The 26,209-nt window shown below is 39.7% G+C and overlaps 1 protein-coding gene across 4 annotated transcripts in view; it reads left to right on the forward strand.

Moving 5' to 3' along the window:
- negr1 (neuronal growth regulator 1) overlaps positions 1 to 26,209 on the forward strand; it is a 177,191-nt gene that overhangs the window by 82,774 nt on the left and 68,208 nt on the right. For all 4 annotated transcript variants that reach the window (XM_085134143.1, XM_085134141.1, XM_085134140.1 and 1 more), the window contains exon 3: positions 6,744 to 6,869. In XM_085134143.1, coding sequence (XP_084990269.1) covers positions 6,744 to 6,869 — 126 coding nt within the window. The remainder of the gene's footprint in view (positions 1 to 6,743; positions 6,870 to 26,209) is intronic.

The following is a 26,209-nucleotide window of genomic DNA, read 5'->3' on the forward strand; positions in this document are numbered from 1 at the left end:
TTTGCTGCTTTTTAATAGCCAGCAACTCTTTTGGTTGCACAAACACTTCAGTTGAGCAGGGAAATTGTCCCTTTTGTGACATTCTCAGAGTCGGCGAGGAGGATTTTCAAGAATATGCACATTATTTAATGACTTGTCAATTACACCTCATTAGCCTGTTCTTCGGGTGCAGGTTTCAAAAACTCTCAGCTTTAGGCTTCATAAAGGGACTTCACTTATTGGTGGGTTTCCTCATGGTCACTATGTCCATTATTTTGTTTTTCTAATAAAAGCAAAAATGTCATAAATATCCACTACAGCATTCACCCACATGAGTCCAGATGGGCCACAAAGAAAGTTGAGCTGTAGTCCCACCAGATAAGATGATCTCAGCTCCAGCCCACATCAGGCATTCTATTTAAAATGCTTTAGCTTGACTATATTTGCTTCTGCTGCTTTGGAGGTCAGCTACTTTCATCTGTTACCATTGGAGGCTACTCTGACTGGCTCTGTCCTGATCTTTAGCTTTTTATGCATGCACATGGAAGGTTCTGGAACTTTGCCCGTCTCCTTTTATGCTTTCCACATATACACAGTGCAGTCGAACCGATATAGGACTTTGAAGAACAATATCTAGACTCATATTAAAAAAATCCAATATATCGTCCAATATATTTTTCTGTTAGAGACATGAAACATAAACGTCCCTCATGTTTGTGTTGTGTAGCTATTTATGCACCCTTGCAAAAAAATATGAAATGCATTTTAAATCTTTAAAATTAAAACCTTTGATAATCTTTTATTGTCAGACCAAGTCTTGGATTTTACACTCGGGTTACAACTGTGGCAGGCGTTTCCAACAAGTAAGATGCAGAGTGAACGAATTACTTGTCTATCACTCATAACTACAGCATGTTATGTGTGTCGATGGAGCATTTGAAGGGTGTTTCTGTCATATCCTCCTTACTTTTTAAATGTTGGTTGATCAGCTATTGCAGATACCTTATATCAGCTGGTATGTCATTGGGCTCTAATGCACACTGAACGACAGGATGGTCCAGACAAAATAAATATAAATGGCATCAATGAAAATAACAACTTTCTTTTGACTGTAACAATGAGAAAATAAAGTCATTAGCTACATATTCATATAAGTCACCACCGACACATACAAACGTTTTTCTGTATTAACACGAGTCACGTGTCAGTATGAGACTCGCGCTCTTGTTAACGCGAGCTTCGTCACTAAAACATTTGTAGGAAAGGGTACTCGCAGACAAATACACAACCCGCTCAGTCCTGTGTCCATCATACGGACCCCTCAGCAACACAAATTGCAAAGTCTTTGCACTGTAACCTAGCAACAAGACTCCCACTTAATAAAAAGCATGTAAGATATTATTTAGGATTTTAGTTTTTTTTTGCACAGGAGAAACAACAGATGGCAAAAATCATATTTTGTCACGCTGTCACTCGTTTCCTATTCCCAACACAATAAACACTTCATACTTAATAGCAGCGTTGCATTATTAAACTAAAATAAATTTGCAGTTATGTAAACTTTCCCCCATATCTGCCTATTTAAAAAGCCGCCAAGGGGCCGCTGCAGTGAGACGAAACATGACACATGCTTTCAGTGATTTCCCCATTTGTCCGTGATAAGAGTTTAACTTATTTAACACCAAAAGGTGAAGAGTTGACCTTATTACACATTTTCAGTGGCACCTCCTCTCATTTGTAGAGTTAAGCAGAAATGGAGTTTTTGCAAATAAACCAGGAAAATACAAAGGAACTTGTTCCCAAAATAAATAGATAAAAGATGAAATGCTTTTAAAATTCAAAACTAACGGCAAAGTGATTACACAGAATAATTAATGCAAATGTAAATACAGGTTTTACATGTCAGGACATAATAAAATTAGGTTTTAAAATGAAGTAGATACAAATTCAGATAAACACCAACCTGTGCTATTACACCTTATTTAACAAGAATGAAGCCAAACAAACTAAGTGCACCCTGTGATTCAGAAGCTTATAGAACCAGTTTTCTACAAAAGCAATCATTTTCTATACAAAGGCATTGTGGAGGAATTTTGGCCCACTCCTCTTTACAGTGTCAATTCAGTTCAGTAAGGATTTCCTTTGACTGGATAACACACTGACTTTTCTTTTTCACATTCAGTTGTAGTTGCTGGTGCTACGTGACCCAGTTCAAGCCAAGCTTTATCCGTCTGACAGATGGCCTCACATTTGACTCCAGAATACTTTGGTATACAGAGGAGTTCATAGCGGACTCAGTGACTGCGAGGTGCTCGGGGCCTGTGGCTGCAAAACAAGCCCGAATCATCGCCCCTCCTTGACAGTTGGTATGAGATGTTTGTGCCGATAGGCTGTTTTTGGTTTTTGCCAGACGTGGTGCTGTGCATTATGGCCAGACATCTGTACTTTGGTTTCGTCTGTTCGAAGGAGATTGTTCCAGACGTCTTGTGGTTTGTTCAGACGCAACCTCGCAAACCTAAGCTGTGCTGCCATGTTCTTTTTAGAGAGAAGATGCTTTCTGACAGCCGTTGTAAACAAGCCATACTTATTCAGTCTGTTTCTAATTGTACTGTCATGAACTTGAACGAATTTGCTGGGATGGTGCGATGTCCACTCCTGGAGAGATTGGCAGCTGTCTTGGATGTTTTCCACTTGTAAATAATTTTTCTCACTTGAGAATGTTTGGAAATGGCCTCGTAACCTCGCCCAATTGATGGGCAGCAACAATTGCTTCTCCAAGACCATCGCTGACGTCTTTCTTTCTTGGTTCTTTGTTCTTGTGTTAACATGCATCTGAGTGCTCCAGACCAGTAAACTGACAAAACGTCTCCTTTTGTAGAGGTGCTCACACTTGCTGATGATCAGTTAATCCACCTGGCTGCTACTTAACCTCTTAATTCCTAAAGCAGCAGTAAGGGTGTATCTAACTTATGCTTATGCATTTGGCTTAGTTTCTGTTAAATAAATAATGGCACAATGTAATGTGTCATGTTTTGGAGTTGATCTGAGGTTGTAGTTATCAAATTATTTCTATCATGTCTTGATATGTAAAACCTTAGAACTGAAAGAGGGTGTGCTTTCTTTCTTCTTCTTTTCATGGCTTTAAATAATCATATGTATCTACATTTTTTAAATATATTACTTGCTTACTTGCATTAAGTGTTGTATACATTTAATTATTCATTATAGTAGTTATACTAGAGGTAATAGAGCAAATTTACAATTATAAAAAAGCTTTCGGGTAGTTAGTGTAATAGATTTAAAAGGCATGAATGAAAACATGGACAATTGTCTGGTGAATAAATTACTGTTCAGTTGTTCAGATACCGCAGCTCCATAATGATAAAAAGTTTTTCACTCAGTGTCTAAAGTTTGACTGGTGCGTATTGATCTTTTATTCTGTTTCACAGCATCGGTTGTTATTCTTAACTGGAGCAAGCATTGTTATACAGTAAAGCCACTGTGCTACAGCTCCGAGCTGAAAAACTGTGGGCTCTTCATCTAAACCTTTGAAAACCTCTCAGTCCCTGCCAAAGAGAGATAGGATCAGTAGACAACCCCAACATTTTCAATTTTGTGCTATCAGACACTGAGGAGATGTGTCAACACTGGGGTCCTACAGCAAGTAAACACAGGAGTCTGACAAGCAATAACCTAGATTCAACATCGCCTCCGGTCCTCTCCCACAGAAGGTCCGCCACTTTCATCTCATTTAGATCCAGATCTGTTGATCAAAAGCGACGCCTATCATCCCTCAATGAAAAACAGCAGCACTGCAAATGTTTTCATGGGCATTCCCTTGTTTCATTGGTTGGTTATGCCTGGGTCAGTGCAGGCTGCTGGTTGGCGGTACCACTTGTGATTCATACAGTGCTGTTTGTTTCCTTTAAATCGCAGAGTTATAAAACCGATTGCTTTTTCATAACCCATCCTGTATGTGACGATTGGCTGTTTGCTCTTAATACACAAGTGGGACACATATAACCTTGTTAAAGTTATAGCATGCTGTTTATGGCCTTAATGTTGGTCATCGGAGTTCCGTTATTAGCTTTATACTTTTACTTTGTCCAAGCCACAGATTGTTTTACACTAAAGAAACTCATTTATTGTTTATAAGTTGCAGGTTTTGCTTGCGTTTAAATTCTTTGCAGTGCCCTTTGTATACTCATAACAGAGTGAAGGGGAGAAATTGATGCTGCAGTGAAAGTTCAATGACACAAAAGACCATGTCGCTAAAATGTGTTGGTGGGCCTAAAGGGGGGAACTCTAGACATTGTTGAATCAACTTTTCCTTTGTTGTTTTTTTAGCAGGCATCAGGCAGGAGCAGAGGGTGGAATAGTTGAATAGTTGGACCCAGATGAGTGAGAATCCATTACTGTATAACACAGTCCACTGCAGAAAAGCCCCCGCTGAGATTCAAATCTTGCAGATTAAAATAGTGTCTCATAAGCTGGCAGCAGTGTGTGCGCACATGCGCATGTACCTGCATGTGTGCTTATTCAAATGCGTGCAAAGGCCTTTGTGGATGGCTTCGTGTGTTTCTCTCTGCGTTTTGAGCACCCTAAATACCGAAGCTTTTAACATCAAAGCTCCAAGAGGATTTAAGTGCACAGAAACTTTCCAATTATACGTGTAAGTGATGTCCAGCAGGGACTTCTCATGAGCTGCCGTCAATATATTTTTTTTCCCAAATTGATGATAAACACCCTCTAAGCCCGGCTACGGATCTATGAATTACTTACTTTTGGGGAGTTTGGTTTTAGGAGCTACGCATAGTAACTTCCAATACCATCACGAAGTATTTCCCAAAGTAACAAAGGTACCGTGATACATGAGCCATTAGGAGACATCGATCTGCAGTGTGTCGCAGTGTCTGTGATTAAAAGGCCAAGAAATATATTTCGTCAGTGTTATGGTGTCAAAGTGTATTCAATTATTATTCACATTTAAAACTTTTTAGTTGAGCCACACTTTGTGCTGTCAATCATTTTCTGGCTGTGAGAGCACATTAGTTAACTTCTGTTTACCCTCAATCATTATATCAGTATATCGCCACCAGATGTTATACAGCAGTTGTTTAGAAGGGTTAAAGAAATCTAAAGTAACTAAAGTTGCGGACATGATGGTGCATTCAGGGGGCATAGGAAATCCCATACACAAACCTAACCCTTTTGTACAGTTGTGATTCTAGGAAGATAAGATCTGTTTAAAGCCTGTTCATGTGTTTGTAAAAATATCTAAGAACTATTTCCATATTTCGATATACATATACTGGGACCTCGATATACTTATACAACAGAGGATGTCATACAATAAGTTGCCAGACTGACTCTTTTTAGCGAGAGGTGAGCTGATCATGGGCAAACTGTTGACTCATAGCCCCATTTGGCTAGTTTAGATCCACCAGCCTCCTGGCTGGGGCCCCTCTGTGTGGAGTGTCCATGTTCCAGTACAAACTCATTGACGTTAATTGTCTGTCTCTGATTGGTGAGCTGTACAGGGCGTCTCCTACATCAACCCCTATTTGACAGGGTAGGCCAGGATAGACTTGTCAAAGACCAAACACTAAAGCCTGCTGTAAGTGTTAACATACGACAGAGTCTGACATCAGTCTGCAATTCAATGCGGTCAATTTGGCAATTACATGGAATTTGTTTTCTATAATAGAGCAATTAACTGTGATAAATTGTTAGAAATTACATATCTGATGGTGTTAAATCTGCATTTAACAGAAATTTCCATTTTAACCATTACATTTGTGCTGGCCAACCTTCCTGTTCTATATTAATGTACAACCAGCTGGTGGTCAGTTGAGTCGAGTCCCCTCGAGTTGCACTCAGTGACAAAGACCCATTTAGTGTGATGGCAACATATTGGCAATTTGAGTGATTGCAATCAGTGCAAGTCAGACTGTGACTGTTTGCAGAAAAGTCCTCCTATGAGGCGTGCAATTGCCTTGTGGATAAAAAGTATCGTGAGTGTGCAACACACTCAAGCCCTCGGTCACAGAATATCAAATATTTCTTTGTTTTTAGTTTAATAGATTTGGTATCCTATTTTTACTCATGGAACGGAGTTATTAGCTTACACCGAGGAGGTTAGGAGGTTGTCAAGTTTATTTAGCTTATGTTATCTCAGGATGGTGGTGCATAAGATTAGCCCTCTTGTTCATATTCAGTTTAATAAAATATTGATATTTGGTCTCCAGTAACAATACACTATCACCATGCATGCTATGCTGTATTCATTTCTTTCCTCCACCGCTAACATTTAGCCTGTCTTATACTGTGCCTCCGTTTATTTTGATCAGACTGTCTGCTTCTTTGTTTAAACCTGCTTAACCTACACTAAGTGTGCACTACCCAGTGTAACCTCAGTCATGACTGTGATAGTCACTGATGCAGTTGAATAGGAGTAACTGCCAAGGGGAAAGTCACACTCCCCTTACGCCCACTCTGAATATCTAACAAGGTGACAATGTCAGACTCATGGGGTCTGAATATGACATGCGATGTGGGATTTATGCAAACAGTAAAGTGAAGGAGCATTTACCGAAACATATATTCTTCTTACTGTTCTTACTGTATTATTCATCATACACTGATTTCCTCTCTAATTTAATCGTACATATAGATGATGTTGCTGGAGGAATCATATTTCACTTTGAAATGCTAATCTTGTTTATATGTTCTCCCTTTTCCTTTCTTTTTCTTTTTTTTCGTAGTTCCTCCCAAGATATATGACATTTCCCCTGACATCACGGTAAACGAGGGCAGCAATGTGTCTCTCATCTGCACAGCCAGTGGGAAACCTGAGCCAACCATTACCTGGAGACACATAACCCCATTAGGTGAGTTCACATCACCTCTCACATACCCAATGCTAATGAATGAAGGGATGGATAAATGGATAGAAGGATAGCTGAATAGAAAGCAGTAATGGGGAAGCACGGAAAGGATCAATAGGTGATTGTATGAACAGGACCGAGTACTTCTAGTAATGTTGCAGATAAAGAAATAGCAAGAGGATAAAGAGATAGAATAGGAGATAAATGTGATTGGATGGATTTGCATTAGAAGAGCAGGTGGTCAGAGGGAACAACTGAGTTCCTTCAAAAAACAAAGTTGGGGGACAGACAGAAGCCAAGTCTGCGTCTACCTTTACAACTAAAGCAATCAGCAAATGAGCAGCTACAGACTTCACATTGACACACCGCACTAGAACCAATACTTACAGTTCCTTCCAACTCCAAACGTCTGAAAGAGTGATTTTTATTTTTTTTTAGTACCATAGGTAGTGTACGGAGTGTATGCACTGAGGCAGCAATTCTGACAGAGAAAGCATACGCCTACAAGGGTTCTTGTCTATTCTTACATGCTGAAGAAGGAGGAGGTGGCACATTGTCATCTCTTTTCCAGGCTAGCATTGCAATTGTCAAATGTTTGCGAGGGCTAAGAATTTTAGGCTATGGGTCAAAAGGCTAAAATGTTCCATATATATTGTTAGGCATGCTTGCGCTGGCTAACAGTATAGCCATGACAATTGCAATCTGACGCTAATTGCTGCATTTTGTGGACATTTAAAACTTTCTTTAAAAATGCTGAATTCTGCCAGTTTAACACACTGTACCACCTGACATACATCACTGCTGTGTGAAGGTTGGTTGGTGGTCTCTCCCCGGTCCCCTACGTACTCCAGATGGTGATCTGATGGAGTCGTCAGTCTTTTTGACCTTTATCAGAACACTATCCTGGAAACATATAATGCATTTCATGTCAATAGGAATGAGACACAGGTAAAAAAAAAACCCTTCAAAATAAAGACAAATACTCAGAGTCAAGGAGAGTCAGAGTCAATGACAGTGGACCAGGCACCACGAGAAAAATGAGACAAGGAGAACAGACGACAGGAAAAACACTGAGCAAACGATTACTACCAAAAGTAAGAGTCAAAACTGAAAGGTATCAGTAGGAAACATAAAGTAAAAGCAGAAAGACTCAATATAACCATAACCAACTAGAATAATAGAGTATCTGAACGATGCTGTAAACACAAACATCTTAATAACAGGAGCATAAACAGAAACTCAGGGTCAAATGTAATAAAACAGGATGCAGAGGTTAAAACTGGGGACTGCTATGAAAGCAGGTTGATGCTTACTCAAGAGTTGCTGGAAGACTTTAACTCACATCAGATTTGCTCTTACACCTTGTAAGTGCATTAACAAAATAATTTAGTGTTATGATGTAGGAAGCTGTTATCCTGGGCACCCCCCCCCCCCCCCCCCCACACACACACACACACACACATCATTAAATAGTTTAAATTCTGAATCCTTCCTTTGAAGACTTATTCCAAAGTGTTTAACTGTTGCTCCGAAGCCCCCACCCAGCCACTTTGAGTCCTCCCTCATTTTCATATTAATGGATTAGAGCACGCTGTGCTTATCTGATAGCTATGAGGATTACTGCATTTATCTTATGGCTGTCAAATCCTTCTCTCTGGCGTGCTTGCCCTGATTGCATTAGAGGAGTTTTCAGAGGATGATCAAAAGAGCCATCCTCAGAGTCCGAGTGGCAGTCACTCATTCTGCTTTGAAGTGTCCACACTTTGAAGTATGCCAGGGAAGAAATGATATGCTGGTCAAATGAAAGGGCCCATCACTAAATGTAATCACAGACTGTCTCCCAGCACATCAGAAAAGAAGCCGTTTGCCATGGGATCTTTGAGTCAGTTCTAGTAAGGGTGATTTGACCAAAGGATGTGGTACAACTGAAAGGTTGTAATAGGCTAATTACCTATCGATGGAATTCCATTAAATCCCTTGGATATGCAGAGCATGCTTTAACCAGTGCATGGCCAATTTGAATGTGCTATCGGAGCATATGGGAATATTTACCTCATTTGTGAACGATCTGTCAAATAGCAGCAGACTTTAAAAACTAACAGTGCTGGGACTGTAATTGCAAATTGATTTATGAATTCTGCACATATAGGGTAATTACTTCCAGGGTATAAATATAGTCAAAACTACAGCTCTGTTAAGTCATTTATAAAATGAGACAGATGGGGGTCTAGACGTGTAAAGTAAGCCTTGGCACGTGTTGAAATGATCATAACAATCGCTCTTTTTACTCTGGAACATTTTGTGGGCAACTTTGGGGACTGTTGGGGGATTTCTTTCCAACCAAGAGGCTTATTTAAGAGACTTTGTGAATAGATAGCATGCTTATAGAAAGAAAAGGTACAAATATGCAGCACACACATAAAAAATACAGTAATAAAAAAATCAATCTTTTGTGAATTATGCTTGGCAAGATTTAGTTAGGGCTCGGCAATATGGAAAAACGTCTTATCACAACATTTTAATATCTGTCATTATGGACACATATGACAATATGTGTCCAGTCACTGTGTCTGACAAGCTTAAAGTTCATATATATTCATAACAACAATGTTCAACTACATTTTAAATAAACAACACGAGTACATCTAATAAACTGAAACTGAAAATGTTTTACAGAAGAACACAAACAAACTTGAAAACTAAAATTCTATGATCAGCTACAAAAACATAAAAATGCCATCAGTGCAAAATAAAATCTAAAAACTACATCTAAACTATAATTGCTTCTTCTTCAGTGGTACCAAAAGGAACATGAAGTGCAGTAGTCTCAATGAAGTGAGCCTCATATGGATCAGATGTGCGTGGCGGCAAATACAGCTGTTCAGTTTAATTCAGTCTTATTTATGTGACGCCAAATCACAACAACAGTCAGCTCAAGGCACTTCATTGTAAAGAACCAGGTTCATGGAGGGCTGTCTCAGGGAGTTTTTTTGGCCACAGAGTTGGTAACAACGGTAAAAATCCCACATTTTTGACAGCGGCATCATGTCTCGTCATGGTTCTGCTTTGCTTCTTTGTCGAAGTCTCAGGAGCTCGGAAAGAAACGCATTTGGTCTTCTTTAGGTTTCTTGAAGATGTTTCATCTGACAAACTTCTTCAGTTCTAACTAACTGGTGGAGAGTCCCAGATTTTAAGCCCTATTGGGAGTGTCCCTAAGAGGGTCATGGACCACTATTGATCCTCTGCCTAATCACATGAGCCAAGGTGTAAAAACAGGTGTGGGTCACGATCAGCCAAGGTTTCAGGTGAACCCCACCATATCATGTGACTCGTGTGAGTGGGGGTCAAGGCGTCTGGGAAGGGATCTGGACTATAGATGGCGTACATCTGTGATCAGGTCATTTGATCTTGGTAAATTAGCATTAACGTTACTGTAATGATGCAGCACACCATACCTTACATTTGCTATGCTTCTGACTGCAGTGATCATCACACCAACTATTATTTGCAGTATGTACATGCATGCTGTGTTACATAATACTATAGACAAAAATTGAATGCAAGGATTATTGCTGAGACAGTTGCAGCAGGTTGGCTGCTTGTAAACAAGAGTTATTTTGGGTAGCAGAGGAAGTTAATTACCAATTTAGAGCTGCAGTGTGATTCCACACACGCTGCAGGATCATTATAAAGGAGTTTGCATTATAATGCTAATTAGTTTATTTATCCATTTGGGCTTTACTAACATGTACAATGACTTCTCGGTGAGAAAGTCGCATGTCGCTAACGTTTATTGTTATGTTGTACCATGTTGTTAGCGTTCTTTAGCGATCCATGTTGGTTATGTTCGTAACTACTGTTCAAACTGAAGCTTCTGAGGAGCAGAAAGGGAGTACAGACAGAGGGTGAAACTGTCTGCTGCAGCAATGTAAAGTAAAAATAACAAGTGTGTTTTTGATCAATAAAGCACAGAAACATATTCTAGTATATCCTGTTAAATAAGGTTATTTGACTGTAAAGAGCCAGATGGTAAAACGCTCTCCCTCATTAAAAACAAACAAAAAAACTTGAAATTTTTTGGAGACCAGGGACAATTTTAAAAGTTTTTTTTACTAAATAGTTGTTTATTTTTATCCTATAATTCATGTATAATTTTGATAATGTTGCATTTTCTTTTATTTTCCACATCGCTGTGTTTTGTTGAATTTGAATGTAAATTAATTTATTTAATAAAAGTCACAAATAACAGGAATAGGAAGACATTTCCATCAAACAATGCAACATGGACTCATATTTCCTGCCATGTTTAGGACTATACTGGGACAGGAACAACCCTGCAAGTGTACCGGTTAGCTAGTGACCATCCTGAACTTGTTTATAAGTAGATAGAGCTGGCGGGGAAAAAAAGAAAAACTGTTAAAGCACATGTTTTACAAATCACACTAATAGTTCATCTGTTATGTTTGACTGTTACAGACGCAGGACAAATTTCTTGCCATTTCTTGCTATTTTAGCTACCTCACTGACGTAAAGCCAAGCAGGTGTGTTAAATGACAAACACTTCTACATGTCAGGTATAGTTTTCTGGTCTTCCTCTCCTCAACACTCAGTCATTTTGGAGTAGTGGGCAGAGATTTTTTTGCACTGTAGATGGTTCTGCTGCAGCAGTCAGTGAAGTTTGACAGAATGATAAATTGCTCTGACTGACTGTCAGGTTTCTATTCCCACTCTGACTGTTTTGTGTTTGCATTTTTCCCCCCTCTGTCCCCTTCCTGCCAAGCAGCAAAGTGCAAGCTAATAATAAACTTTGTGAATCCAGTGAAGTGTGGCCATAAACAGTTTATTGAGATGATAATTTGGCTCAAATCGGTTCATAGAAAGTCAGTGCATGTTCTTCATTAGAGAGAGCTGAAGCAGACACTTGAAAAAACACTGATCATTATTGTTGACGTGCTATGAGAAGAACAAATATGTGTTTTTAAAGACTTTTTCTGTAATAGCTTAATTAGCCATGAGAAAATTGTGCTTAACAGTGAAGTCCTTAGGAGGTTGTGAGGACCGCTGCATGATAAGGGTGCTTAAAACTAAAAAAACACATGCTCGCTATCCTTTAGTGAACGCTACATGTTTCATGCTCCCCTTGCTCTTATCAAGCACTGTTGATGTGCCCTTGAGCAAGGATTTCTCCCCAACTAATTCAGGGCTGCAGTTCAGTAAAAACAGAAACATAGTGGCAATATGCTTATTTCAGTGTGTATCAGTTTGATCAGCTTTCGGCTTTGTACCCTTTAAGTGTCATTAAAACACTGTTTTGAATCAACTTGTGTGTTTAAATCAAGTGAAAGATTTTTGGCAGGAAATCATTGCAGTATTTCCGAAAGCAACTCTGTCTTTGCTAATTTAGCTCTTGACTTACCCACTTTATTGCTAATCTCATGATAGATTGGGGCTACTTGTCAGGGTATTACCTATATATCGAATCTGGTGCTGTTTCCTCACCATTCTTTCATAGGTCACAGAAAGTGGGGTGAAAAAGCCTTTAATGTAGTCTGTTTCAATCTGGGTTGGTTGTGTGGATGGCTGGATGGCTGGGAAAATTGCTTTGATAAGCCTTTTCCATTGAGATTTGAAACCATGGGATAGAAGTGTGACCTTTGAAAAGGCTGACTAGAATACTAGAACGCATATTTGATTGTTTCTCATGATAGGACTCCGTTGGGAGCGTTTTTCTCTCTCTTCCCTGCTACTACTGTACATGTATCAATGCTATATGTGCTCTGCCTTTTCATTCAGTGTAAGTGCATGATCTCTCCATGACACACTGTAAAGAAACAGGTAGCAGCGTCCTCCGTCCTCCGATTTTCCCAAAGGGCCACATGAGAAATTGGGACTGTTGTGGAGGCTCGCCAATAGCAGAATTTAATTTTGCTCAATATTAATTTTATCTCTGTGCTGCAACTGAGTAGATGTTACCATTGAAGGAATAGTAATAGTACCAATATGTTATCATTATTAATCAACATACTGTGAACAAAATGTGCATGTTTTTGCAAAATTTTAGAGTTTTAACTTCATACAGAGCGGTCTTTGCTGTTTTGTTTGTAGTTTAAGAGTTTAAGAGAACAAGAAGTAGTCTGTTTTAAGCTTAAGTAAGTGAAAATAATCAGGTTCATTGTCTGGGGTGTAAATGTGAGGAACGGCAAACTCAAGTTTTACAAATTCCTCATTTTTCTTCCCACAAAACTCTTGAATTTCTGCTCTCAGGTCTCCAGCACATTTTAGCCCTTTAGCCAAACCATCTGTCAGCTACGTTGTAGCCTATGTCAACATGTTCGGTCTCATGCTCCTTCAAAAGAGCAACAAAGTGTCCCCTTGCCACTGTTTAGTGTTTTAGTAACAACATCGACAATGTGTTACATTTTTATTATTGATTTTGACAGCAAGGTCTGGTGGGAAAATACCAATACCAATGTCCATTCTGGGTTCATTTTCAATTGGATTTCGTAGTATTGTGTTTCCTAATTTTCCATTGACCTCGTAGGGGCCGCTCAGAGACAACCAAAAGGCCGGTTGTGGCCAATGGGCTTCCCTCTGCCCAGGTCCGCTCTGCAGACACAGCTTACTACGTTGTGAGTACTGCAGCCTGTTAAAACTAGATCTAACGGGACTTTTTGGTAATAGCATGAGCTGTAGTGTTTTTCTAGCATGTAATAGTGTGATGAATTGTTCAAACTTGACTTTATATCACTGCTGAGAACCTCGAGTTGTGCCTGTCATGTCACGCTGAAATTTGGCAGCTCTTTAAGGAAGGCTTAGCAGGTGTTTGTCGGTCTGCTCACCTGGGATCTCTCATTCAGCACCGGGTTTCTTTTGTCATAGCTTGCATTGAACTGATCTGCAGTTCAAGGGCTGACATTTGGGCATGCTTTAAACACGATGGGAGGTGAAAGATAAAGAGCTAGGCACTGCGTTTCAAATTTCACGTATCAGCAGCAGGAGCCGTGTCTAACACTTCCCCATTCAGCTGTTGAACTGAGTGTTGCTAACTAAAGAGGTGCTCGATGGGCTCGTGGTTTATTGTAGTGGCCCTAACACGATGACTACTAGATTGTTTGCCACGGTGCATATGCTACTGTTACACACTACTACTTTATTTAATGGAACATGTAGTTGAAAGCCACATATAAGCAGTGCCTTTAATATACTAAGACTGACCATTGTCTTTACTGATTAGCAGTGTTGGTCAAGTTACTTGAAAAAAGTAATCAGTAACTAATTACTGATTACTTCCCCCAAAAAGCAATCCCGTTACTTTACTGATTACTTATTTTCAAAAGTAATTAATTACTTAGTTACTTAGTTAATTTTTAAAAACACGATTTACAACCTGAATAGGTGATAAAGTGATAGATCTTTCAGCCCAATTCTACTTTTTCTGCATAATCATCATACAAAATGTAATCAAATGGAAAAGTCTCTTTTTAAAACTTGTTTTATTAGTTTTAACCTTTTAACTTTATGCATCAAGCAAAAATTTAATTATATGCAACATTCTCTGACTGGAAGAAATTAGTTTAACATTTAAACCTATTTTCTGCACATTCCAGCACATAAAATAATGTTTTTTTGTGTGTTTACACTCAGTCTTTCAAATAGATGCAAGTAAAACACAGCAGAAAATAAATAAAGTCAAAGACTAGCGGTCCTGTTGCTCTATTTTCACCTGTAAAGCAGGAGTGGGGTAGGCGGAGGTTTACCCTGGTGCAGGTGTGCAGCGGTCAGTGGAAGAATCCGCGAGTTTCTCTGTGAGTTTCGGTGCTTGCTTGGAAGTTTAGGGGGTTTTTTTCGCTGTAAAAAGAAGTTTTCTTCCCACGCACAACGGACACTAATGTTTTTGTCACTTTTTATGGAATCAAACTCAAAGTAAGGTCAGTACTTCCACGCTTTAAACGCTGCACGCTCATACTCTCTCCACACTCGATATATGATCCATTGTTGATCTGCACACAGCTGTTGTCACGAACGTCACACTCGCTTACGTCACTGTCATGAGACATTCTCGCAGAAAAATCACGATTTTAGTAACGCAGTAACGCAGCGTTCCTACGGGAAAGTAACGGTAATCTAATTACCGTTTTTGCAATAGTAATCCCTTACTTTACTCGTTACTTGAAAAAAGTAATTGGATTAATGCGTTACTGCCCCTCTCTGCTGATTAGTGTATTATTTTCTTCTTAATAGATTAGCAAAAACATGTCGAGTTTATAGATGCAAAAGTCTGAGAAAACCAGAAAAAAACAGCCAATATATTATGGAGGACGATAAATAAAATTGAATTGAATTGAAGTTGGAACCAGAGAATGTTGGCTTTCTATCTTAGATGAATCTAGTTGATTAATCAGTTATTTATCCTTTTTTCAGTCAGTTAACTGACTAATTGAAGCTCAGAAGAATTCATCACATTCTTGGCCCCTAGAAGGCTCTCAGAGTTGTTGTTTTTTTGGGTTTTTTTTTTGCTTTAAACTCTGAAAATTAGCCTTTTTGAAAATGAGCCTTGTACTGTACGTACACTGTAGTATACTGCTCGCCCTAATTGACCCTTTCTTTTTCCAAACGCAGATGTCGTTGGTGAGATCATTTGTAATCAGTGATTCTTTCAAATTGGATTACGCTGTGATTACCTTTCTGAACAGACATCTGCATTTGTTACTTTTGAATTTGCATGTTAGTCACGTCTCATAAAAGTCATCCATTCTTAATAAATATGTAAAATATGATCCTTTTTTCTATCCTTATATTAACACACTCATTTCATTGTTAAGTGTCCGTGTGTGCCAGGCTCGACAGATTGATTCAGTCCCACGCTCTGCAGTGACAGAGACAGCTAATTAAACAATAAGCAGTTCAGCTGTGGTGTGGACTCCACACAACAGGACACTACAGCTTGTTCCGGTTTAATTGTAAAGTAAAAAGTGTTTATTATTTTTAACCCAAACCCTCTGTGATAAAAGGATTCATCTGGTAGAACACGCACAACTTACCAGGCCGTATTAAGTAAACAAATAAATCTCTTAATTGTGCTGTTCTGTGGTACATTTTATTAACTTCTGCAAATTGTTGGAGCCTAATCATCGTTTCCCATACGCAGACTTTATACCTGGGTGGCCTATCCAAATATAATCTGTGTGGGAAACACTAGCAGTTTAGCACTTTTCTTCCACTGTGCTCTTTCTTCTGCCGTGAAAGCTCTGCTAAGCAGACAACCACCAGCTACAGTTCAACAAGGGGGACTCAGTTATTCGTCACAAAGAACTTAGCACAGGAAAACAACTTACACAGTGTACACTAATGCACATGAGCACGCACATGTATATCTGTGTGTGAACACACTCGTCCTGGCCACAAGCAGAATACAAATCTGCTAATTCCCTAAATAAATAAAAGATTTTTCTCTGTAAAACTAATTATTTTGTTTTTCTCCCGAGACCACTCGGTTCGTCTCGTTGCTCATATTCTGAATGATGTATGTTACTCTCAGCATTGTCTAACTATTGTGTAATCACACACTCCAATAACCAATAACCAGTCCAGCACCTGAAATTGTGTTTCACTGCCTTCGGCGCATTTGGCTAAATATGTCAGCACAGAAAGTAGCGGTGAGGTAATTCTACGGGTCACGGAGGTGGCAGCACATCCAATCAGACATGACTTAAGGCTCCTTTGGCCCAGTTCCACTCTGGATTTTAACGGCCTCAGATTGACAGCCAGGGAGCAGGGTAGGGGTTACGTATCGAGGTAGACTAACAGCCTGTTTTTCAGACGAGCCCTGCACATGGTGTGATTCTACCCCTACTTCTGGCCCACATCTTGAGTCGGGGCCAGAAGGCACCAGTGCACAATGTAGCAGCGTGGGTTGTTCTCCATTTTCACGAGTTTAAAGGATAAATTGATGTAGAAAATGCTGCTCTATGCTATAATGGATTCTTCAGCGATGCCTGCCCTATCTGTGTATTGCAGCCCTGAAGGAAGTGTACCCTACACAATGTGGGAAATTGCTTACCGCATCGGCACTTAGCCAGGATTGGCACTGAATACGGAATTAACCTTGCTGTGATTTCTTTAATTTGCTTGGAGTGACATCTCCCTGAGGTGAGAGAGGCCTCTGTCAGTTTCTCGAATATCTCTCAGCATGCGCTCACGTGCAACTTATGTTGGGTCCCTTGATAGTTTTACATTACTTACACCAACGGTAGAGCTTGGATATATTGTTTTATTTCTGTGTGGTCTATTAGTTGAGCAGTGGACATAAAATGATCTCCAAAATGTATATCAAGGACGGGATACCTGCCTAATGGCCTCTCTGCCCTTTGAAAAGGCCCCTTCTTGGTTAAATCAATAGAAACACAATTTGCAGCCTGGTGCAAGTGGATCCTGCATGGAAATAATATATTGGAGTTCATTCACTAATACACTGCAGCGTAATCTGATTTTTAAATCTGAAATTTGTCCATTTGTTTCTGAAGGATCTGCATTAATATTTTGTTCAACTGTAAGTCCACATCTGCTGATGTTGGGGGGAAAGCAGCAAATCTTCCTGTAAATGCCCGCTGCAACTTTGTGCTACAGTTGTCTTAATCTTAGACAAAGTGTTGTTATTTTCATGTGATTTTATTCTGTTTATCTGCTCTTTTGCTTCTCGTACTACAAAATATTCCAGTCATTTCACGCAAATGATCACTTTTATTACAGATTCACAAGATAATGTGGCTTTGGTGTGAAAATTCATTTGGCAGCAGGAACAGGGAGAGCCTCATTCTTAATGTTCTGTAATATTGTTAATGTTCTTTTGTAAATAGTAGTAGAAGTATACAAGTCTTCATACTGTACCTGCTGGCAACTCAGGCTGTGTTTGTTGTGATGTGGTGGGATCGTTGCTACGTAGGTTGGTGAAAGAACATTTAAGAAATCCATAAAAATCCATAAAACTTCATAATTATTGCTTTATATTAGAAAAAAATAATAGAATAGAAAAGCTTCACTGAAATGGAAGTAATTCGTCCTGTGATCTAGCAATGCTTTGCAAATCAGTCATTTACCTTAAAGTACTCCTCAAAGTACTTCCATACACGAGTCTTTCTTTTCGGCGAGTCGGGGCAGAGCTATAAGACGACAGCTTCACTAGTTGCCATCTTCCAAGTGTATCCTGCCCTCTTTACTTCCAGAGGAGTTCCAGTCTCAGTATATGTGCTGACTAGGTACCTGTGGTGCTATATCTTCTTTTTTTGAATATCCCTTTAAGATATTGCCAACTTTGTCTCCCAACTGCTTAAGCCAAGTTGTCCTTCTTTTATTCTCATTTCTAATTTCGTCCATCCTGGTCACCCCAAATGAGTGGAATCTTAACATCGATGGTACCAAAAAGGTTTGCTGCAAATAAGCAAAATTAACTTGATGCTCTACTTCAAATGACGAACACCTCTACTGCTCAACTTCTGCTGCGTGATAGTGTAGACCAGGGGTCTCAAACTCCAGGCCTCGAGGGCCGGTGTCCTGCAGGTTTTAGATATCGCCCTGGGTCAACACACTTGAATCAAATGATCAGTTCATTAACAGGCCTCTGGAGAACTTCAAGACATGTTGAGGAGGTCATTTAGCCATTTAAATCAGCTGTGTTGGATCGAGGACACATCTAAAACCTGCAGGACACCGGCCCTCGAGGCCTGGAGTTCGAGACCCCTGGTGTAGACCTAGAATTGAACTGAATTAAACTGATCAACATTATGGTATGGACCTTGTTGTAATACTCTGTCTAGTAAACTGAGTCACTATTAGACTAAAAATATTGGACCATCTTATATAAAGAATCTCTTAGCTTCCCACTGCAGTCTATAGTAGTATGAAATCTTATGAAATGTTTAATGTGATTTTAGCCGGATAACTATTACCTTGAGCGCTGGATGTGTTTCTCTTTGAAACGGATTCATAAACATTTAGCTTTTGATTCCTTGGTTAACACTGATCTTGTTTTTAAATAGTTTATTCTTGTTCAAGCGACCGCTCACATCCAGTAGTAGGAACATGTCTTTGTGCAGCTCAGAAAATAGATGAATAGCAAAGACAGGGATGTGGGATATATAAGCACAACAAAAGGCTGATAGTGTTTGCTATGTTAGGCATGGGAAAACTCATGTAACAGTAGCAATGACCATCCTTTTCCATTGGGTTTGACTGACTAGCATTTGATAACTTGAGATGTCATTATGTTCACATTGAATCAGCACAAGGCTGCATATTTTCTACAGAATTATGAACACTCGCAAACTGGAATATTTAGCTCCGTCAGTTTAATTGGAAGCCTGCATGCCACCTGAGTATATCACTAAAGGGTACTGTTGAGCGTGGGAGACATTATTACTCACACCTGTTTCTCATTATTGTGATCTGCTCATGTGAAATGCATAGTGTTTGATTGCTTCTCTAGGCTGAAGCGCGTGAAGATTTTTTTCCTTTCCAAAAGCCCACAAAGACGCTTGTATGTGTTCAGCGGGAGGTCACGCCCACGGTTTTTTTTATTGCACGTCTATGGCCTCGCTATTTGGCACCAGCAATGCTGGTGGTTTCAAATAATTATGTATTTTTTATTTTATCAGTGTATCAATGCCATTTCACTGCAGGGTCTCAAGTGTTTCACAGTCAGCCTCATCTCTGTGGTCAGATGTTCCAAACCAGCAAGGTGGAAGTCAGACAGGTGACATCTGGTGAAATCAGTGTGGTCTGCTAGCATTTGATCTGGAAACTCAAATCACCTAGGCTGTTCCAGAATAACCCAGCATTCAACTGTCATGGTACCACTCAAGTAGAGCGATTCCCAACCACACTGGTGCAGGTTACTGGTGCAAGCACTGTTAATGGTAACCGCACGGCAAGCCAGAATGGCATCATGTGGGTGGATCACAATGCAATTCAATGTGCTGCCCATTTAAAACACTGTTAGTTTTTGTGTGCAATATTTCTTTGGACTGTGTTGAACCTTGTGTGAGTTCTGCTCAGTTGTGACTTTTTTGTTTTCCCGATGATTCCGAATCCTGATAGGAGGGGTACCTGAATCAAAACAACCAGCAGGTTGGTAAATGCCAGAGACCAGTTAGTGCCATCATTTAGGATGGACACCAGCTTGCTGCCTACCATCATTAATGCTTTTAAGTATAATTACTCATTCTCTAAAACTGTGGACAGCCCACTAACAGGAGCTCCAGACCTTCTCTGCTCCCTGTACATTTTCCTGCTGTTTTTCCTTTTTCAGTCATATCCCTGCTGAGATCAATTTTATTTGCTTTTATCTGTTTTGTGTATTTTTAATTGAATTGGTAGCATTTTTATTCTTTTCACTATTCATATGTGAGTGTTGCTTTGTGCATCAGGCTACGTCCACACGTACCCGGGTATTTTTGAAAACGCAGATTTTTCTATGCGTTTGCACCTTTCGTCCACACGTAAACGGCGTTTTCGGTCACTGAAAACGGAGATTTTTAAAAACTCTGGCCAGGGTGGATATTTTTAAAAACTCAGTTTTTGCTTTTACGTGTGGACGAGAAAAACAGAGAAAACGCAGCGTCAAAGGTGTGCGCCTTTTTTGACGTCACACTGTGCGCCACGTTATTGCTTCGGTGAAATGAATTTCTACAATACTGTTACTGTTAATTGTTCTCTCTGCAGTGTTTAAATGCTTACATATACACACACAGTTACTGTCCCTCCACACATACGACTCGGTTCTGCTCAGTGTTGCCAACTCCCCAGTAAGGAAAATCGCTATTGGTTGTCCTAAAAGTCGCTAGAAGTCGCCATATGATGTCATCGCTTAATTTGCATAATTGGTCATGCTAATATAATTGTAACCTACATTGTTGGAGAGAGAAATAACATCGTGGAAGAGACATAAAGTGAGTAAAAAACGTCCTAAATGCATTTAGAGTTTATTTAGAACTACAAATTAAATTTCTTTTAGCAATTATTGTTTTTTTTAATGTCACAATTCCAACCCTGCTCCTTTACCCGGGCCTGGACCGGCAAAAGTGACCCGAAATAGGCACTCTGGTGGAGTTACTTTGTGTGTGAATAGCAGCTGGGGGAGGACTATCCTCCGCCCATGAGCGCTTTGGCACGGGCGAGGTGCCCACGGCAGCACCGCTGCTTGTTGAGAGTAAGAGCGCGTTGTCACGTCAAAAAGTCGTCATAAATAAGTCTCTAATAACACCAGAAAAAGTCGCCAGATTTGTCGCTAGTCGCTTTTTAGAAAAAAAGTCGCTAAGGGGTCTGAAAACTCGCTAAATATAGCGACAAAGTCGCTAAGTTGGCAACACTGGTTCTGCTTCTATGCCTCAGCTTTGTTTACTTTTTCCCACCGAGGCTTCTAGACTTCTGATTGGCCAACATTTCTGCACAGTTAGGAATATAGCACCACCTGCTGCTTTGGCATGTTCCTAGCAGCGTTTTCCTTCATTTCTGCCTTTACGTGTGGACGGGATTATTTTTAAAAACGAAAACGGAAAATCTCCGTTTTCAAAAATACCCGTGTACGTGTGGACGCAGCCTTAGTCTGCAACTCTTTTACATTTTACCTGCACAAAAGGTGCTATCCCAGAGCTGATTAAATGAAGCTCCAGTAAATCACTGCCGAGCCTGCCGGCCTTTAAGTCTATGTAAAGATGATTGTGGTATTGGGCTTGTGGGGCTATAGAGCTTACTGGGACTGAACCATCATCACATTAATTGACTACATCTGTAATGCACTAGCTGTGACCAGTCACACTGGCTTCCATTTACCATAATTAAGCCACTGCAGTTTCACCTGGATTCCATGATTAAATATAGACTGACATCATGTCTCATTCCTGTTGTGAATGATTCCAATTTGCTCTCATATCCCAAGTCTTCACTGCCTCTTCTATCTGCTCTGTGTACTCACAGTTCAGTGATATTGAACTCGCCGTGGGTTGTATTTATGCTGTGTCAATACTGAAATAAATGCGAGGTCGTCATCTTTCAAAGCGGTTAACTGGAGGCATCGGAAAGTCAGACGCTGTTTTTTTAATATCATGTGACTAACCGAGCATAGATGACCCATTCTGCATCAATTTGCTTACCAGGAAAGCTACACTTGTTAGTAGCATTGGAAAATCTGACATGAGACAGATTACAACAGCCTCATTTAATACTAGACAAATCATCCTCAGCGTTTACAAGAATTCTCCAAACAATTCAAGCAAACCTGCCTTAATTTATCTCTCAAATGTAAATGCTTTTGTCAGCGAACAAGGCAAACTATCCTTACATCATTGTTTACAGTCACGATTAGTCACGTTGTCAATGCAACAGTTTCTTCAAGTATTTTCTGATGTTGACTGCAGGTAAGGTTTTGCAGACAGTAATTGAAAAAGTTATTGAAGAGCAAAAAGCTGCACTTTTTTCTGTGTGGCTTATATCAGTTTCAACAAAGTTACACATTTCTGTATAAGAGACTGATTGCAAGAGACTGTAAAAGACTCACATTTCCACTTTTATATTGTTTTATACTGTAAATTGTTGACAGCGTACGTCACTGCAAAAAAGAAAGGAAAAAGGCTGTACTCTTACAACAGTGCATAGCAGGAAGAAGAAAAAAGCATCACAGCGAAACCTGCAGTAGCTGGATGGGACAAAAGATTCTTTCAGTGCCGTTCTGCAAAGGAAAATGAATGTTGTGTGGACGGGAACCTGTGGGTCAAACGATAGCATCATCTGGAGGTGCAGAAAGACTGCGCTCTAACAAGCTATACAGCACTGCAGGTACAGTTCTGACTCAAGAAAGCACTCTCCTATGTTTTCAATTTTAATTTTGAAGGGTTGTAAATGCTTTTTTTTAAAATATTTACTTCAATGATCAAAAAGGTTTATTTAAAAAGAATATATATTTATAGAGAATGTGGTTGACAGATTATGAAAACAGGTACGACACTTTTGCAAAGAGGATCTTAAAAGGCTGAGGTGTTATTCCACACCCTTAAAAACCAATCTGCAGCATTTTTATCCTGCAGATTCATACGTAGATTTATGATTGTCTTTCGTCCTGTCTCCTTCCCTTTACACGCAGCTGGTCACGGCAGATGGTTTCCTATCCCTGACTCTGGTTCTGCTAGAGCAGGGGTAGGCAACTCCAGCCCTCAAGTGCCCGGTGTCCTGCAGATTTTAGCTATCACCCTCGGTCAACACACCTGAATCAAATGATTAGTTCACATGTGTCCAACTCCAAGGCTCGAGGGCCGGTGTCCTTCAGGCCACTGGAGAACTTCAAGACATGTTGAGGAGGTAATTTAGCCTTTGAATCAGCTGTGTTGGATCAAGGACACATCTAAAACCTGCATGACTCCGGCCCTCGAGGCCTGCAGCTGCCCACCCCTGTGCTAGAGGTTTCTTCCTGTTAAAAGGGAGTTTTTCACTACCACTGTTGCCAAGTGCTTCCTGATATTGGCTGATCCGATCTGTTGGGGCTTTCTCTGTATTATTGTAGGATCTTTACCTTACAATATGAAGCACCTCGGGGGTCACTGTTGTGATTTATTGCTATATAAATAAAACATAATTGAATGCAAATGAATTGAAAAATATGTAAGCTTCATGCTTAACATTTTTTCTTTTTTGTTCTAGTGTAACCGACCTCCTGTAGAGGCAGGGAAGTGAGTGATTGTGGAAAAAAGCTCTTTCCTGTGGAAACTACAACATTTCGTAATATGTAGCAGCAGTACTTGGCCTTGTGGGTCACTGCTTTTGATTTCATTGCCTTATTAAAGACACTAGTGCATACCATGGATTTCTAAGACCTGTGTGTCTTTAATAGCAAGTATAGTGAAATGCAGTGAACGAAGCTGTGGAATAAGGGCAGTGTTGAGGTCAAGCATAGAGCCGGAGGATGTGTGTGTGTCTCTGTAGTATGGAAGCTTGTATTTCTTTATAGTATATATGTTGTTAATTAAGTGTATTTATATAGGTCATTTCTAAAGTGCAGCTCTCAGAGTTCTTCACAATAAAAAACAAGCATCAGATAACTCTAAAAATGCAGCCGCTAATGGGCCGTAATGATCCACGAGAGCTGTGTTTGCAACAAGTAGACATTCATTTTAATGACTATACCTGGTTTTAGCGGTGTCATGTGGGTAATACTAACACACATGCAAGCAATTTTATATGAAAAGAGCAAACATTCTGCCTTCTTTATGATCAATTAGATACTATAAAGCGGTCTGTAAACTCAGAGAGCAGATAGCAATGATAATTAGGGTATATGGGGAAATTATTAGGATTCAGCTGCCCCCAAATTAATTGGTAGATTGCATCATTTTTAACTCTATATTACAATGACAATTGGAAAGGTTTTCAGAGCTGACAAAACTTATCCACTGCGCAGTCTGTCTCTGCCTTCTGAAACTCTTTCAAATCTAAATGAAAACGACTGCACTATTACAGCTTTTCTCGGTGGCTTTGATGCATTTCAAATGATCAAAACTGCTCGTTGAATCATCGAGTCACTTGTGCACATCATAAAAGCACGTTACCGTTCTTTTGAACAGATTTCTAAATGCAAATGCTGAGAACGATCAAAAAATATATTAAGAAATAAACACGATATGACCAGTGAAACAACTGTCGCGTTCTGGCTTTGCTTCAGTTCAGTAAGTCCACTTAATAGATGGAAACATTAACAATACTATGCAGTTAAAATGACTTCAATTTGCGTATTTAATGTCTTTGTTCAAATACAAGCTGTACATGTATCATCAGGCCAAGGTGCCACACAAATATGTGAGCTATCTTAGATGATTAGCTTACTACTGAAAGCCACCCACTGCTTATATTCAGCAGCTAATGCCTCTTCCTTTGTAATATTGTTGACATTGTGACTTTGTAGCATACCATGTCTCTCAATCTAATGGATTGCTATTTATCTTTTGCTATGAGACATATGCCCGAGTGAAATTAGAAAACGGCAGTGTGTTATTTCAAATAAAAACCGCTTTGCAATCTTTACACGAGTAATTTAATAGCACATGGAAATACTGTGCATTGCATCCTGGTACTGTAACCTTGTCTAGACAAAATCACATTTTTATTACATCAGTCGTGCTCTCCACCATTTGATTACTATATCGACACACTCTGCTGCACACCCTCTCGCACATTAGTGGGATTAAGTCAAAAACGAAACAAAAGCGGCGCACCCACCGAAGAGGAATCTTCACTTGTGTCCCAGCCGCTTACCATCCAGCTCCACAAAATTAGAGGCCTTTGTGTGATGTCTCCATCCATGTGCTCTCTTGGCACACTAACTGGCGTGGTTTTTCAGACACATTCGGTGCTTATTTATGGATTGTTTTCTCAAACGCTGGCCCTTTATTTATTTTTTTTTGCAGTTGTTTGTGTTGCTACAATATCTTCGCCAAGACTTCATTGTTGCCACCACGACAGTGTGAGGAGAGACAAGAAAGCTTATTATCGACAGTTCCTTCGGTTTCAAGTTTTTGACACAGTGGTTTGCAGATAAAAAGAAAGAAATGCCCACCAGGGTTGGAGGATGTGGCATTACATATAAAATCCAGCTCACTTGCAGGCAGCACCGAATGGCAGCTGCTCTGAAACATAAGTTGTGTTTTTTCCGACTCCTCTCTTATAAGATCTGGCTGAATCGGGGTTAGATCTCTGTGGTTTTCTGTATGGTACACTGTGCTCCGTTTGAATCCCATGCCTTCTGAGTCTGGCCACACATCTTCCATCCCAAACCACCATTACCAGGCTGAAAGGTTCTGTATAAATAGATTTCACACTGAGCACCACTGGGTTGGAAATTAATTGTTGTCTGGGGAAAAATCTACCACAGTTTCTCTTATATGTACACAGAGCAGCCTGCTGAGATATTTTAACCATTTGTTACACGCACACTCATGAGCTAAATGATCTAAACAGTCTTATAGGTGGGATTTCACTCGAAATAGCGCGTCTTTGCTGTCAGTTGGAGCTTATTGGCCGTGATTATCAATAATTGGACAGATTTTTCCATTATGCTCTTTTAAGTGGCCGGTTTAACACGTTAAATAGAGCTTCAGATGATGCTATTTTCAGTGTCGATTAGCCGAGTCGTCATTTTCATATTTCATCTTCCAGTGAAATTGTGGTTATATATAAACGATGTATTCATACATAAAGAAGCACAAACACATGCTGAGAAACAGGTTCCAGATGAGTGCTAAATAAATGGCGGCAATGATTAATTGGTTATTAAAATAGTTGTTCATTAATTTTGTTTCCATCAG

This window comes from Neolamprologus multifasciatus, chromosome 15 (genome assembly GCF_963576455.1).
Source record: "Neolamprologus multifasciatus chromosome 15, fNeoMul1.2, whole genome shotgun sequence".
In the NCBI taxonomy this organism is placed as follows: domain Eukaryota; kingdom Metazoa; phylum Chordata; class Actinopteri; order Cichliformes; family Cichlidae; genus Neolamprologus; species Neolamprologus multifasciatus.